This window comes from Pseudoliparis swirei, chromosome 23 (genome assembly GCF_029220125.1).
Source record: "Pseudoliparis swirei isolate HS2019 ecotype Mariana Trench chromosome 23, NWPU_hadal_v1, whole genome shotgun sequence".
Classification (NCBI taxonomy): Eukaryota; Metazoa; Chordata; class Actinopteri; order Perciformes; family Liparidae; genus Pseudoliparis; species Pseudoliparis swirei.
This window is the reverse complement of record NC_079410.1, coordinates 21187031-21200594: the sequence shown is the minus strand read 5'-3', so window position 1 is coordinate 21200594 and position 13564 is coordinate 21187031. Positions and strand designations below refer to the sequence as shown.

Here is a 13564-nt window from a genome sequence, read left to right as displayed (position 1 = left end):
AAAATGAAGCTGCGAAAAAACAAGCGCTCCCAGAGTGAAGATCCCATTCTCATACCTGCAAACTTGTCACCTTTCGGTGAAATTCACCGTTTTGAACTCAAAATAGGTCATCCACGTGAATCGTGGAGATCCGAAGAGTTTTTGTTTTGTTTTGGGGGGGGGGGGAGGGGTCACCTGGCCCGCTGCCGTTGAGATTGCAGTGAGACGCGGAGAAAAGTGTGAAGTGGTGCTCTTCGCAATAAAACATCTTTGATGGGACGTGTCGCGTCTCGGCCAATCAGCGTTCAGATGTCCACAGCGTTTGGGGGTTCAGGTTAGCTTGAATGTTAGCCCGCTACATCTACTCCTGTCACGCTGCACGGTGTAGCGATGCTAACAAAGTACCCGTACGTTAAACACGATGTGATTCAGCATATGTTTAGTATCGATACTTCATTAAGAGAGCGATCAGAGCGCACGCGCTGCTCCGTGTCGAGCTGTCTGCGCACACTGCGCTGCGCAGCTCACAGCGAGAGAAGTGGCGCAGCTTAGAGACCGACTTCGGCTGAACAAATAAAAAGATGCCAGAAGTGAAATGTTTCAGTCTGTAAAGTTGTGTAACTCCAGCTGCTCATCCTGATGAACTGTGGATCATCTGGTCAGAGACTAACGGCCTCATAGTGTATAATCAATGCTATGATGGAACCATGTAGTTTCATTCATATCTGGCTGTATTAATACTAATATTACTGTCATTTGTTAAGTGTTGAAAAAGTTGGTAAAAAGTGAACCATACAGATGTTTTATTTATTACTATTATAGATAAATATACCAGTCTCGTATTTATGGTACCATATTGTTTTTATGGTATTGTATTGAATTCTGGTATCATGATATTTATGGCAGGTATGTAATATGTATAGAAGTTATAATGTTAGTATCGTGACAAACAGGTAGAGACAGAACAGATTCAGGGAGAAGTCCATGAGGACTGTTCAGGCAAAAAAAAGGAAGTTGGTTCATGAATGACTTTAACCATATTATATATAATGACAATGTATATTTGTTATTACTATCATTATAGGGCTGAGTCAGAGCGGAGGACCTTTTGTAGACTGTTTATTATCATTGTTTAGATTTGTGGTCAGAACAATAAAATGACTGTAGTTGTGATTCTAAAAGCTTTGAGGCTTCAAACAACGTGGATGTGGTGTGGTGACAACAAAACAAAAAAAATCACCTGCACCCCCCCCCCCCCTTGTCACCTTTTTCACCCCTCGTGAGTTTGCAGGTATGCATTCTGCGGTTGATTCAGCACTCCCTTCACTTCCGGCGCCGGCTTGGCGTTCCTGTTTCGCTCCGTCTCGGTACCAGCGACCCACAATAGCCACTTCAGCACCTGGTCCGGTCCCAAAAGGGAACAAACAGCGCGAGTGAAGCTTTTCATTCTTTCGGCGGACAGCGCCGTCGGCTGAAATCTACACCCTGCATCGACTCAGCGGCTCAGCGGGTCTCAGCTCGCGAGCAGGAGTCAGACCCTTCGGGTTCCTCTGAGATCGAACGCAGAACCGACCACCATTTGAAGAGCAGCCGTCTTGTCTTGAGTTCAGCTGATGCGAGTAGTTTGTGTTTCTCCGGGCTCAGAGTGAGGTGGAGGTGGTGACCAACGCGTTAAACTGTGGCCAGATGGTTACACCGACACTCTGCGGCGTCAATCGTGTGAATCCCCGGGTATTTAACGTTTATCTGCATATTTATCTTGTGGTCCAAGTAATACTTGTTCTTAAAGTGTGCCGAAGTACCACATCACACAACAGTTTGTTTGAGACTGATGATCGGACCACAAATACGAATCTACAACAGAATCTGATCTCCTCATTTCAAAATTCGAACTTCTCGCACACTTTTACGGACAACAAAACATAGAAAAACTAGAACGGGCACTCGGTAGAGCGCATACCTTCGCCGCAACCACATTTTGGCATTAATTGCATGCCAATTGGATAAAAATTGACCGCGCTATGGTAAAAAGAAGATTTTGACCTTTTCATGACCTTGGCCTTTGACCCGATCGATCCCAAAATCTAATCAAATGGTCCCCGGATAATAACTAATCATCCCACCTCATTTCACGCAATTCGGTTTATTACTTTTTAAGTTATGCGAGTAACACGCATACAAATAAATAAATAAATACACAGCGATCAAAACATAACCTTCCGCATTTTCAATGCGAAGGTAAAAGGTTACGGATGCTTTGATTTGCCAGGTGTGTGAGCAGGAACAACTACTTCTGTCACGATGCAGTCGAGTGTGGCCATTCAGAAGAGGCGGAGCTTCTTAAGACGTGGTCTATGAACCACTGGGGGCCTTAATTGTGGGGGTGGGTCGGAATCAGCATCTTTGTTAATGAACCCTAACTGACTTGAAGAGGAGTCTTCATTGAGGCACCTCCGGACAGCAGCAGCGCGTCTCCATATGCTGCCGGTGGAGCGCGAGGCAGCTGACAAATGGAAGCGTATCCCAGGCATGCGCACGTGACTGATGCGTCCCTTTTTGCGTTGCTGGGAGTTGTTGTTCCCCGCTAACGGGAGCCTAAAGCGGAGCATATGGCGTCGTTGGCTGTTTCCGGGCTTCGAGGATGCGGCTCAGCGCACGTTAACAGCTGCTGAGCCAGAAAGCAACTGTTCCTGAGATTTCCTTGTGTTCAAATAGATCGTTGGTGGATAACATTTCCGGCTTTAAACAACCTTTTTTTTATTTGTATGACGTTATAGTGCCACGAAAACTCATAACTACGTGTGGTGGTGGTGTGTGTGTGTGTGTGTGGGGGGTGGGGGTTGGCTGTACAAAGCATCTGACTCTGTGCATCACGAGGCGCTGTTCAGCATCCTTTTTAGTCGCGACCTTGATCTTCCCTCAGCCGTAACCAAATAGCGTTAGCTGCTTATGTTGCGTTTTTTTTTTTTTTTTTTTTTCAACCACAAATGGACAAATGTCACTCAGCGTGTTTTTCAACCATGATTCCCCCTTTGGAGGGAGAGCAAGGAACAACCAGCCGCTGTCGTGAAAGCACAAAAAGGTTGACGGAAAACGATTTTCCAAGGTCAAAAAATACGAGTTCCGTCCAATCGTTGCCCCCCCCCCCCCCCCCACCGGCATCCAAAGTCAGACCGTCTTCCTCTCTGCCATTGAGCTCAATTTTTTACCTCTAACACTATTACAACCACGTCAACGAGCCTCTTCCTTCATTACCATGAATACACACACACACACTGTAGTTTATTTTGACTTAATCCTGCTCCCTGAAAAGCACCGAATGTGGATCCATCCGCCGCTGCAAGTAGTCCCCAACAAACACGCATTTCTCCTGGGAAATATGACTGAGCCTTTCATTTATGAAACTTTCTTTTTGACACACGTCCTAAAAAGCACAGTGTCAGGAGTGTGCTGGAAGTATTGCAGGCGTTGCTAATTTTCGGTCTTTCCATAATTGTGCGTATAGTGTATATTCTATCTGCATTGCACTTTTTAAAATATATATACTACTCTCTTTGCACTGCTGGTCAGACGCTAACTGACATTTCGTTGCCTCAGCACCTGTACGCTGTGCAATGACAATAAAGTTGAATCTGAATAAGATGCGTTAACAACGTTTTAAATATATAAAGAACAAAGAAGCTGGCGCAGACAGAAGCCGTCTTGTTGTAATCGGAGCTGCTCCTCGTGGTTTTCCTGCAGCCCTATCTGGTCTTTAGACTGTAAACACCAGCACCAAAACATTGCAGAGGAAACGGAGCTCAAATCCCACCAGTAAGGTAGAAGATCAGCTTGAATTTCTCTCAAACACACACACACACACACACACAGCGTGCAGCGCGTCACAACAGATCATTCTGCGGTAATCTGCCGCATGTGTGAGTGTACTGTATGTGTCGAGAGCTCGGGGCTTACTGCACATGCTATTTTCTACACTCAATTAGCCTGCTTTTTGTGCAAGTGTTTGTGTCTCTGTATTTAGTGTGTGTGCGTGTGCGTGTGTGTGTGTGTGTGTGTGTTACTGAACCCCTGTGAGGCAAGAGGACAGTGGAGATCACTCCGAGGTTAAACGCTTTATTTCTTGACATGTCATCAAATATAGTATACGGTGTCTGTCTTTCTCTCTGTCTGCACCCTCTCCTCTTACATTCATGCTCCCTCTCCCTCTCTCTCTCTCTCTCACTCTCTCTCTTTCTCTCCTGCGATGGGCAACACGGAGAAAGAAAGCTCTGTCGCAGCACTATCCTGAAAAGCACATAGGGGGGAAGGGGGGAAGGGGTGACCCTGGTGGATGTATCGCCTATGGCGCAACAAAACCCCGAGAGAGGGAGGGGGGAGAGAGAGAGGGATGCTAAAGGTTTAAGAAGAAAAAAACGGGAGGAAAGACGCGATTTTTTAAACCGCTAGCGTGTGCCATTAAATCGCATCATCGGGTTGTCATAGTTTTTTCTGCAGAGGGGATTGAGATCTCGCGGTTACCGCCGAGCGCTGCGCTTCAGCACTGAAGGTCAGAAGCACTGTCCTTGCGTCATTAATAAAAACTGGCAAAGTCATGTTTTTTTTAGGTCGATTCGATTAATATACCGGGGCCAGCTTCCACCCACTGACCACCTGTCTCACCTGAGCTCTTAAAGAACCAGCCCTACATATTACATAAGGAAATAATATACCTCGCTTTGCTTCTTCGTCTTTTTTATCTCCCCTCAGATGCAAAAATATGTGCAGCGCACGTCTGTGTGTTAGCCTAGCTTAGCATAAAAGACAAGAAGCATCTTATCCGTAGTACTTTGGAGTAATGGAGTAGTAATTAGGTACTCAAATAGTTCAACTAAGCTAACCTTATTTTTAGAGTATTATTCATCTATATATCTATTTTGTTCTAACTGTTCATCTAAAACATTCTATTGCAATTGTTTATTCATTGCTTTAAGCTAGCTATTTCATTTTTTGCAAATTAATCTTGTATAATATAATTTGTTTTAGCTATGTATCCATTGCTTTGAGTAGGGATGGGTATTGTTTGGATTTTTTCCGATACCGGTGCTAAATCTCGTACTTTTAAAACGATACCGGTGCCTAAACCGATACTTTAAAAAAAGAAGAAGCACAAAACGAAGATGGACAATGACCACATTAAAAACCTCTTTGGCCATATTCCCTGTAAAAAACGTTCTCATGGAGCACTGATAACAAACGGATATCAGACTGTCGCACTCGTAGCATGTAAGCTAGCTCAAAGCTAGCTTAAACGCTAGCTACGAGCTAGCTTAAACATGGTTATAATGGCTAGTTTATTATTTGTTGGCCTACTTTTATGAATGCAAGAATTGCAATCAACGATACGGTACTAATCTGAGGTTTTCGGTACCCATCCCTAGCCTTGAGTAAACTAAAACTTCCCTGCTTACTTGCTACACGGGGCAACACAGGGTGTCCCAACTGCCTAGATTGGTGGGAGGTGTGTACTGTGTGGTGAGCGTGCCGTAGCTGGTCAACACACACTGATGTTGACCAGCCGAACTGTTCCTGAGATGTCCTTGTTTCCAAAGAGAAGAGAAGATGTTGGTGGATAACATTTACGGCATAAAAAAAGATGAAACTGACTTTTTTATGACGTTTTTTAGTCCCACAAAAACTCATAACGCAAGAGTTGTGTAGTGTTTGTGTGTGTGTGTGTGTGTGTGTGTGTGTGTGTGTGTGTGTGTGTGTGCGGGGCTGTACAAGGCACCTGTACCTAAAAGTTATTTCATTATTTTGATGTCCGTTTACCTCCAAAGTTTCAGCAATGCGAGAAATCAGTGGATCTGTGGTTTAAGTAGGTGAAAATATCGTGTTTTGGGGTTAAAATGACTACGGAAGTGTAGTAGACCCACCCATCCACACCAATTACTTAGGTAAAGATATAGTGTTTGGGAAAAACCTGGGCTGCTAAATTTCTGAAGAACAATATCACAACAATTGTAATCCTGTTTATTTTCCATAAATATGTGTATAAGTTCCGGTACTCCTGGTTTGTAGCTGCTACACGCTGCACAGTGTCCGCTAGCTAGTTTCTAACTGCGTCTATCTGCTGTTTGGTGCAGAGCAGCTAGTGTACAGTGGTTTTAACAGCTTTTAGGTTTTTATTTATTGAAAACTGCAGCCAGCTGCTAGTGGAAAAGAGGTCAGTTTGAACCGTTTAGTCAGTGAAACCCCCAAAAAGCCAAGGTCAAAAAAGCTAACGTGCGTTCGTCACCATGAGCGATTAAGCTAAACGGAGGTTAGCGCTTATGTTCCAGTTACAAATGTTCGATGACCCCATTCAAGGGCGTTTTTCAAAATATAGGTCGACTTTAGCTAGAAACCAGACTTTAATTTTTGGATCGCAGTATCTGATGAGCAATCAGGAGAGACATGGAAGAACACGTGTGTTTGGATATCAGTGGGCAGAAACGTAGCGGCTGTGGTTGAATTCACTCAAAGGACACACTCCTTCAATGGACTCAATGTCACTGCGGCGTGGGCAGTGGCGGAGCAACGGATCGTGAAACTTAAAGCTAGGATAAAAATCAATGAGCCAATCGAATCAGCACAAAAGAAAAAAAGGGAGCAACGAAAACTTTTTTTGTAGCCGATAAGAATCGATAATCATCGATGATCCATATTCAGAACTTTATGGTTTTTTTAATGCTTTATGGTTGTAGCAGCTGCTTCTTACCAACACTACATTGTACTAGATTACATATGAACACATCATCATGACGATATAATTTACCTTCAACAAAAGCCCTTATAATGTAGCTGAGCGGAACCTTCGACCTTTAGCCATTAGCGGTGATGCTAACGTTATGTTAGCTCTCAAGGTTAAAACACTGCTAACTTGTTTTCAATGTCACATGATCAGATCAGAGACTAGAAAAAGTAGACAATGTGTCCTGCTCACATGTTCTACTGAATATTGGAGGATAACGATCTTCAGGAAGATTTTATTTCACAGTGTGACGGTTAACGTTAAACCGTGTCATTAGCCTCAGGTTAACCGCGAGGGGTACCGGTGCTGATCCACCGTGGACTTAGTGGGCTCTACATGCAGATGGACTTTCGCCAGATTGTAGCAGTCCAATTAAATGCAACGTTTTTTGTATTTAAATCCCTCTCGTAACTGTCTACACCGTTCCAATAATCCATTTCACTTTAACGAATTCCATTGTTATCAAAGGAATATTGACCGTTGCTGCTTTAGAGCACGTGGTCCCTTCTTGTGTCCACAACCGCCGACATCCATTCATCCCTCTGAAGTTCATTCAGAGAATCGCGATGAAGCCGAACTGTCGGTTTGGTGCACGTGTGGCATTGGTGGAATCTTGAAGAAAAAAAATCTATTTGGGTCACTTCACTTTACCCAAAACTGTCAGTATTGCCGGTGCTGACGGAACCGGGGAGAGCTGACAGCTTTCTGCTTGCCTCACTGCAGGATGAAGAACTCCGGCCATAACGGCACAGACGGCATAATGATGAGGAACCAAAATAAACTTGCGTGTGTGCAACAACACAGCCGCTGAGAATGAGGTCAAAATGACATTAGCGCTGCCGCAATGTGGTGGAAGACACAGAAAAGGCGCGCGTGTGAGTGTGGAAGTGTGTGTGTGTGTGTGTGTGTGTTGGTGCTTGGTTTCCCTTCCTCGAGGAGCTGGGAATTGCCATCGCACCCCCGCCGTGTGAAGGGAGCGATGCAGGGTGGTGTGTGTGTGTGTGTGTGTGTGGGAGGGTTCTGCTTACAAAAGGAGCACCATTCAGCTGAGATGTCCACCTGAATGAGGCTCACCGAGACTCATAAGAGATCGATACGCAGATACAAGCGACCCAGTGTGCAGAAGAGGGGGAAAAAAGAGAGAGGGGGGGCTACGAAAATGGTGTTGTGGTGCAGAAAGGGCCCCCATCCTCTTCTTCTTCTTCATCTTTCGCAACCACCGCTTCCTACTCGGAATTCATCTCAACACACACACACACACGCACAGACCACACAACCAAAAAACACCTCTCATCCTGTCCCCCCCCCCCATCCCCTCCTTCTCTCTGCAGCAGACTAGAGCGCAGTCAGCTACTACGGGGACTGCAGTGTTACGCTATAGCACAAGCAGGAGAGCTGGAGAGAACCAGAGGAGAGGGAGGGGAGGAGAGGAGTGTGTGGGGGGGGGGGGGGGGAGAGGGGGAGGGGCCTCGAGAGTGATAATAAGCAATCCGGCACTCAGCTCAGAAATCGCGGTAATAAAGCAGACGACGGGGAGAAGAGCAACGATGGAGGGGGGGGGGGGAGCAAGGGAAAGAAGAGAGAAGAAGAGATGGAGGGGAAAAAAGCTGTGCTGTGTTTGCGGGCATGTTTTCATATGCGCGTGACGGACGCGCGGAATTGAACCTGCGATTAAATTCCCCCCCCCCCAGCCGAGAGAGACCCGCTCACAACAAGCTAATCAGCTAAAATCTGCCTGACCTCAGCCAACCTCACCCCCCCCCCCTTTTTTTGGTGTCACCCGCTCGCTGGCACCGACTGCAACACTTTCAAAGTCACCTCGGCTGTCGTACTGATCCCCCCCCCCCCCTCCCCAGCCTTCAATTCATCTTTTCTTTTATTATTATTACAGTCACCCCCCCTCTTTCGGTTCTTCAATCGGCTGCCATTTAAAATGCACGGGGGCCAATATTGTTCTCGGGGGGGGGGGGGGGGTGAGCTATACTGAAGGTTCAAAACTCCTTGTGAGACTATATATATATATACCGGCAACTAGAACGCCAAGTACCCGGGGAGGAGACGTTTGCTAAACGCTCGTCAGTGATGTGGATCTGATGGCGAAGTGGAGGCTGATCATACGGAGGCTCGACGTATCCTCACACAACGATGAGAGTGACATCACACGTAGAGTCACTTCCCGAGTGCCGGCGAGGAAATATCCGCTAATAAAATGCTTTAAAAATATACATTTAAAGGGTTTATATTCAGGAATAGATCCTCACTCGCAACCAGAGTTAGTGAAGCACTGGGGTCAACGAGGGTATCGAACAGCGGCCTCCTGGCTGGACGCTCGCTCTTTGTTGGACCCAACCAGCTCCAGTGTGTGTGTGTGTGTGTGTGTGTCGGTGTGTGTGTGTGTGTGTGTTTCCACTGTAAGTCACACAGTCAATCAGTGGTGTTGGTCTTTAGTGAACGAGCCTTTTCCTCATGCTGACTTTTTTTCCGAACAAACTCACGAGGCTCATCTCTGGCGCTTTTGCGGAGCTAATGAATTTTAGAGATTAAGCCTAACTAATCGATTAGTTGGCAAAATCGTACGAGTGTCGGTCGGCTTATCGTTGATCGTCAATGTGCACTGAACCTTAACTCAAATAGCTTCGTGGGATATCTGTGACGACGCGGCCGCTCCGTTCCACTCAATTCCTGCATATATAAGTTTTAACCAACAAGAGTTATCAGTATATTTACTGTGTTGTTGTTTTTTTTCTCGGAAAAAGCTCGGAAAGCAATATTCGAGTCCGGCCTGAATGCAAAGAACGATCCCACTTCGCGCGTCGGGACTGGAACAGAATCGCTCCGTCTCTACAAGGAATTGTGGCTCCAGAAGTTTCAAAGTGGTCCCGTCTCCCGGCTGCAGGGTTCTCCACGGCACTATTATGATCCTGAGCGCTCTCCACCTCCTGACCCCGTGCGTCATCGTACACACTGCGACTCCACCGGCTCTGCACCAACTCCTCAGCCTCCGCGTCGCGTCACACGTTTTTTTGGGAATAATCTGGCAAAAAGCCCAGGCCGCCCGTAAACCGTTGGTTTGCCACCGATCGCAGTAAAGTCATCTGCGCTGCACACGCCAATCCACCCCCCCCCCCCCCCCACCCCCCTGGAACCTTACCCTCTGCTTCATTGCATGAAGGGTACACGATGCATTTCTACTGGACCCCTTTTTTCTTTCTTTCTTTCTTTTTTTTAAGCCCCTCTGGATCCGCCATCTGAAGCGGTGGCGTTCCTGCCAGCTCTACCGTGTGTTACCTGTGATACGGGGGAGCTGACCGAGAGACGGTGATCTCCAATGTCGACGCCGACGAGGCAGCGAACTGACCAATGCGGAGAGGAAGAGCGACTTTTTTTTCCCGTGGCGCAACAGTGTTTGCAGCATCACATCCAGACGCTCAGGCACAGGTAACCAGCCAGCACACACAACTCTATACGCACACTCATGAGTAACGAGCAACACACACACACACACACACACACATACATACACAAGCACGGTGTGCTGTTAGATGCAGTGTGAGGTGTTTCAGACGCATGGAGCAGCACTGTCCACCAACCCTTTGGGTTTCCCCCTTCAGTTACTCTGTGGTTCGATTACTGGACCACATGTGGACAGATGATGCAGAGAACTGGACCCCAAATCAGGGTTGGGTCCGCATGTTGCAGAATTAATTATTTGGCACATACGTGCACACACACACACACACATGAGGACACTGGATGGAGAGAGAGAGGGAGAGAGAGAGAGAGAAGGCTGCACTGATGCGCACTGACGCATCAGCGGTGGTCAAGTCTTCAGCCGATCATGATATCAATGGGAGAGAATAAAATTTAAAAAAGAGCAGAAGGAGGAGAGGAGGAGGAGGAGGAGAGGGGGGGGGGGGTGAAACGCGGGAGAGGAAGGGAGAACACATTGCAGTGAATTTGACATCCTCCTCCCACTCCTTCAAAACACAATTTGAGAGGGGCAACTTTACGCGCAACAATGCGCAGTGGTCCGAAACGGTGCCAAACGGTGCACGAGAGCGCAGAGAAGGATGGAGCTCTAAGTAAAGGCGCAGAGAAACCGTGCAGAGGAAAAAGTGTGTGTGTGTGGGGGCGCAGAACGGACATTCGTACGGTCACTCACCCGCGCGTATTTGGAGGAGTACGGGTCCTCGAACAGCGCCCACATGAAGGGCCGCCACCGTTCCCATCTCGTCATCCTGCGGCCGTCCTCCTGCATGCACAGCCGCTTCAGGTCGCCGTCGCCGCCGGTGAGCGCCGCGTCGTTCTCCGGCTCGTCCGGCTCGGGGGTCTCGAAGCTGTCCAGGGCTTCCTCGGCGTCGCGATGCTGCCGGTAGTTCATCCAGCAGCACGCCTCCACGTCCGTCTCGTCGATGCCCCAGAAGGTGAGCTCATCCTCGAAGAGCGGCCCGCACACATTGTTGGGGCAGTGGAGCTTGCCGGTGCGGTAGTAGTTGAGGATGAAGGCGAAGGTGGCCGGGTGGCGGTCGAAAAAGAACTCGTCGGATTTGGGGTCGTAGTCGAAGTTGCTGTAGGCGTCGGGCTCGGTCAGCCAGGACAGGCGGGTGCCCGGCAGCGTCTTCAGGGTATTCCGGTAGGTCTCGTGTCGGATCCCGCCGCAGTTGATCACGATCTTCTCGCTATCTGACGCCGAGCAAGTCATGACTGCGCTGGAGCATGCTTCGGTCGGCGCGCCCGACTGCTGCTGCTGCTGCGGCTACTTGCCGTCCCCATCCACCGCCTGGTCCCTCGCTCGGTGCAGGCTACTGTATATACCGTCCCGGCACAGAGTCACAGGGCCAACTGAGAGGAGGAGGAGGAGGAGAAGAGGATGAGAGGAGAGGAGAGGGGAGGAGGAGGAGGAGGAGTCGGGGCGCTCGCGTGCGCGAGTGTGTGTGTGTGAGTGAGAGAGAGAGAGAAAGAGAGAGAGAGCGTATGTGGGATGCGGATTTTATGAATCAATAGATGTGCCCGCTGTATCACTGACTGACTGACTGACTAATTGAATACATATTACCGGATCATTTAATCCGGTAATAAGGTCAAAACGGCCGTTGCCGCTGAACAAATCTATTCACATTCCGCACACCTTGGCTCTCTGGTATGAAGCTCCATATGAATCTGCTGCATCCAAGAGTCAGTGAACTGAGAAGCAGTGAGAGAGAGAGATGGGGGGGGGGGTCACATCAGTATATATGCTCAGAAACCGGATAAACCTGCATGCATTGTTGAAGTAAAAACGACATGGTCATCTGCATGTGGTTCAAGATGAACGCCCTCTGTGTGACCTGTCCAGTTCTGCCACCACACCAACCTTGAGGGGGAACAAAATAAAACAAATCTTTACGCAGCACGAGAAGTTGTCACGTTGCAACAGGAAAAGGGCCAAACACAAACCGTTCACGCTGAGCAATCAATGTGTATGGCAGAGGTTTAAATTGGAAAGGCCAGCAGATTTGAACCGTGGGGAGGGTGTGTGTGTGTGTGGGGGTGGGGGGGGGTGAGCTACTCATTCATAGTCTGTAAACCTACAGTTGTTCGTGGTCAGCGCTACAGTTCTGAGCAACACGGTCTCACTGCATCTTGTGAAATCGTCACAAAATGCAGCAATTTCGGGGGTTTCACATTTCAACTGAAGGGGCAAATTATGAAAAGTGAGTTTGCAGTGTGTGCCTTTTACCCCCTGGTAGACCAGCGGCCGACTCTTCCTCTGCCTTCGGGGCATCGGTCACGCAGGTACGGTGACAGGCTGCCGCCGCTATAGGGCCGTGTGTACTCTTCGTCACGTCGCCGCATTCCAAATACGGTAACTTCTGTTCATCGGTTCCCAAAGAAAACAACGACATGGCGACGACGTCATCCAAATGACCATGTCGGTGTTTGCCCGACTCGAGGCTTCAGAAACCACAAACCACGACGACACTACGTTCAATTCTTATAACGGGGTTCTGGTCGTTGGTCACGTCCCGGCGATGTCTGTGAGTCACGTGGTTATGACGTCGCTAGTCAGTCGAGTTAACGGTCAACAGAGACGGCTATGCAGCAGTTAGCGGCCTCGATATCCACGTTGGCTTCATCATGCAGCACGCGGAGGTCGGTCCTGATCACGTCTTCCGCAGTTCGGACGCGTCCATCAGGTTGAAAAGTGCACCAACAAGCCAGTCAGTAGATACACAAAAACATGAGATAATTTCTTCAGCTTTTGTTACTTTTATTGTTTACTTGTTTTTCATTTTAAGCTTGATTTACCGATTTTACATCAGACATTTCTAGTTTTAGAGATTAGTTAAACATCAACCCCCACTTACCCCTAGTTGTTACTGCTGTGAAGCTAACGGAACTAACAGAAGCTAATGTTAGCCTGCTAAACTAGCTGAGACAGCTACGCAGCGGTTATTGGTCACCAACAAGCCACTCAGTAGATACACAAAAACATGAGTTAATTTCTTCAGTTTTTGTTACTTTAATTGTTAACTTGTTTTTATTTCATTTACTACATTACTTTATACAACCAGTTATAGATATATGTAAAACATCGACGCCAACTAACCGCTGGTTGCTACTGCTGTGAAGCTAACGGGACTAACAGAAAAAGCTACGGTTAGCCTGCTAAATGTTCCGTTTAATAGGAAGTGTAAAGGGGAGGATACGGAATGCGGTCTGCGTTGATGACCTGAAAAAGGAAGACAACTGACCTCACATTTTTTAAACATTAGGTCAGCAAAATCAGATATTTCCCACTCCATCTAAATTGTGCGGTATCTGGAAGTTGTTGTG

At 47.6% G+C, this 13564-nt stretch overlaps 1 protein-coding gene across 1 annotated transcript in view; it reads right to left on the bottom strand.

Moving 5' to 3' along the window:
- LOC130189244 (potassium voltage-gated channel subfamily C member 1-like) overlaps positions 1-11450 on the bottom strand; it is a 69665-nt gene extending 58215 nt beyond the window's left edge. Inside the window, exon 1 of the mRNA XM_056408006.1 lies at positions 10911-11450. Within this exon, the coding sequence (XP_056263981.1) occupies positions 10911-11450 (540 nt within the window). The remainder of the gene's footprint in view (positions 1-10910) is intronic.
- Positions 11451-13564: the final 2114 nt, after the last annotated feature.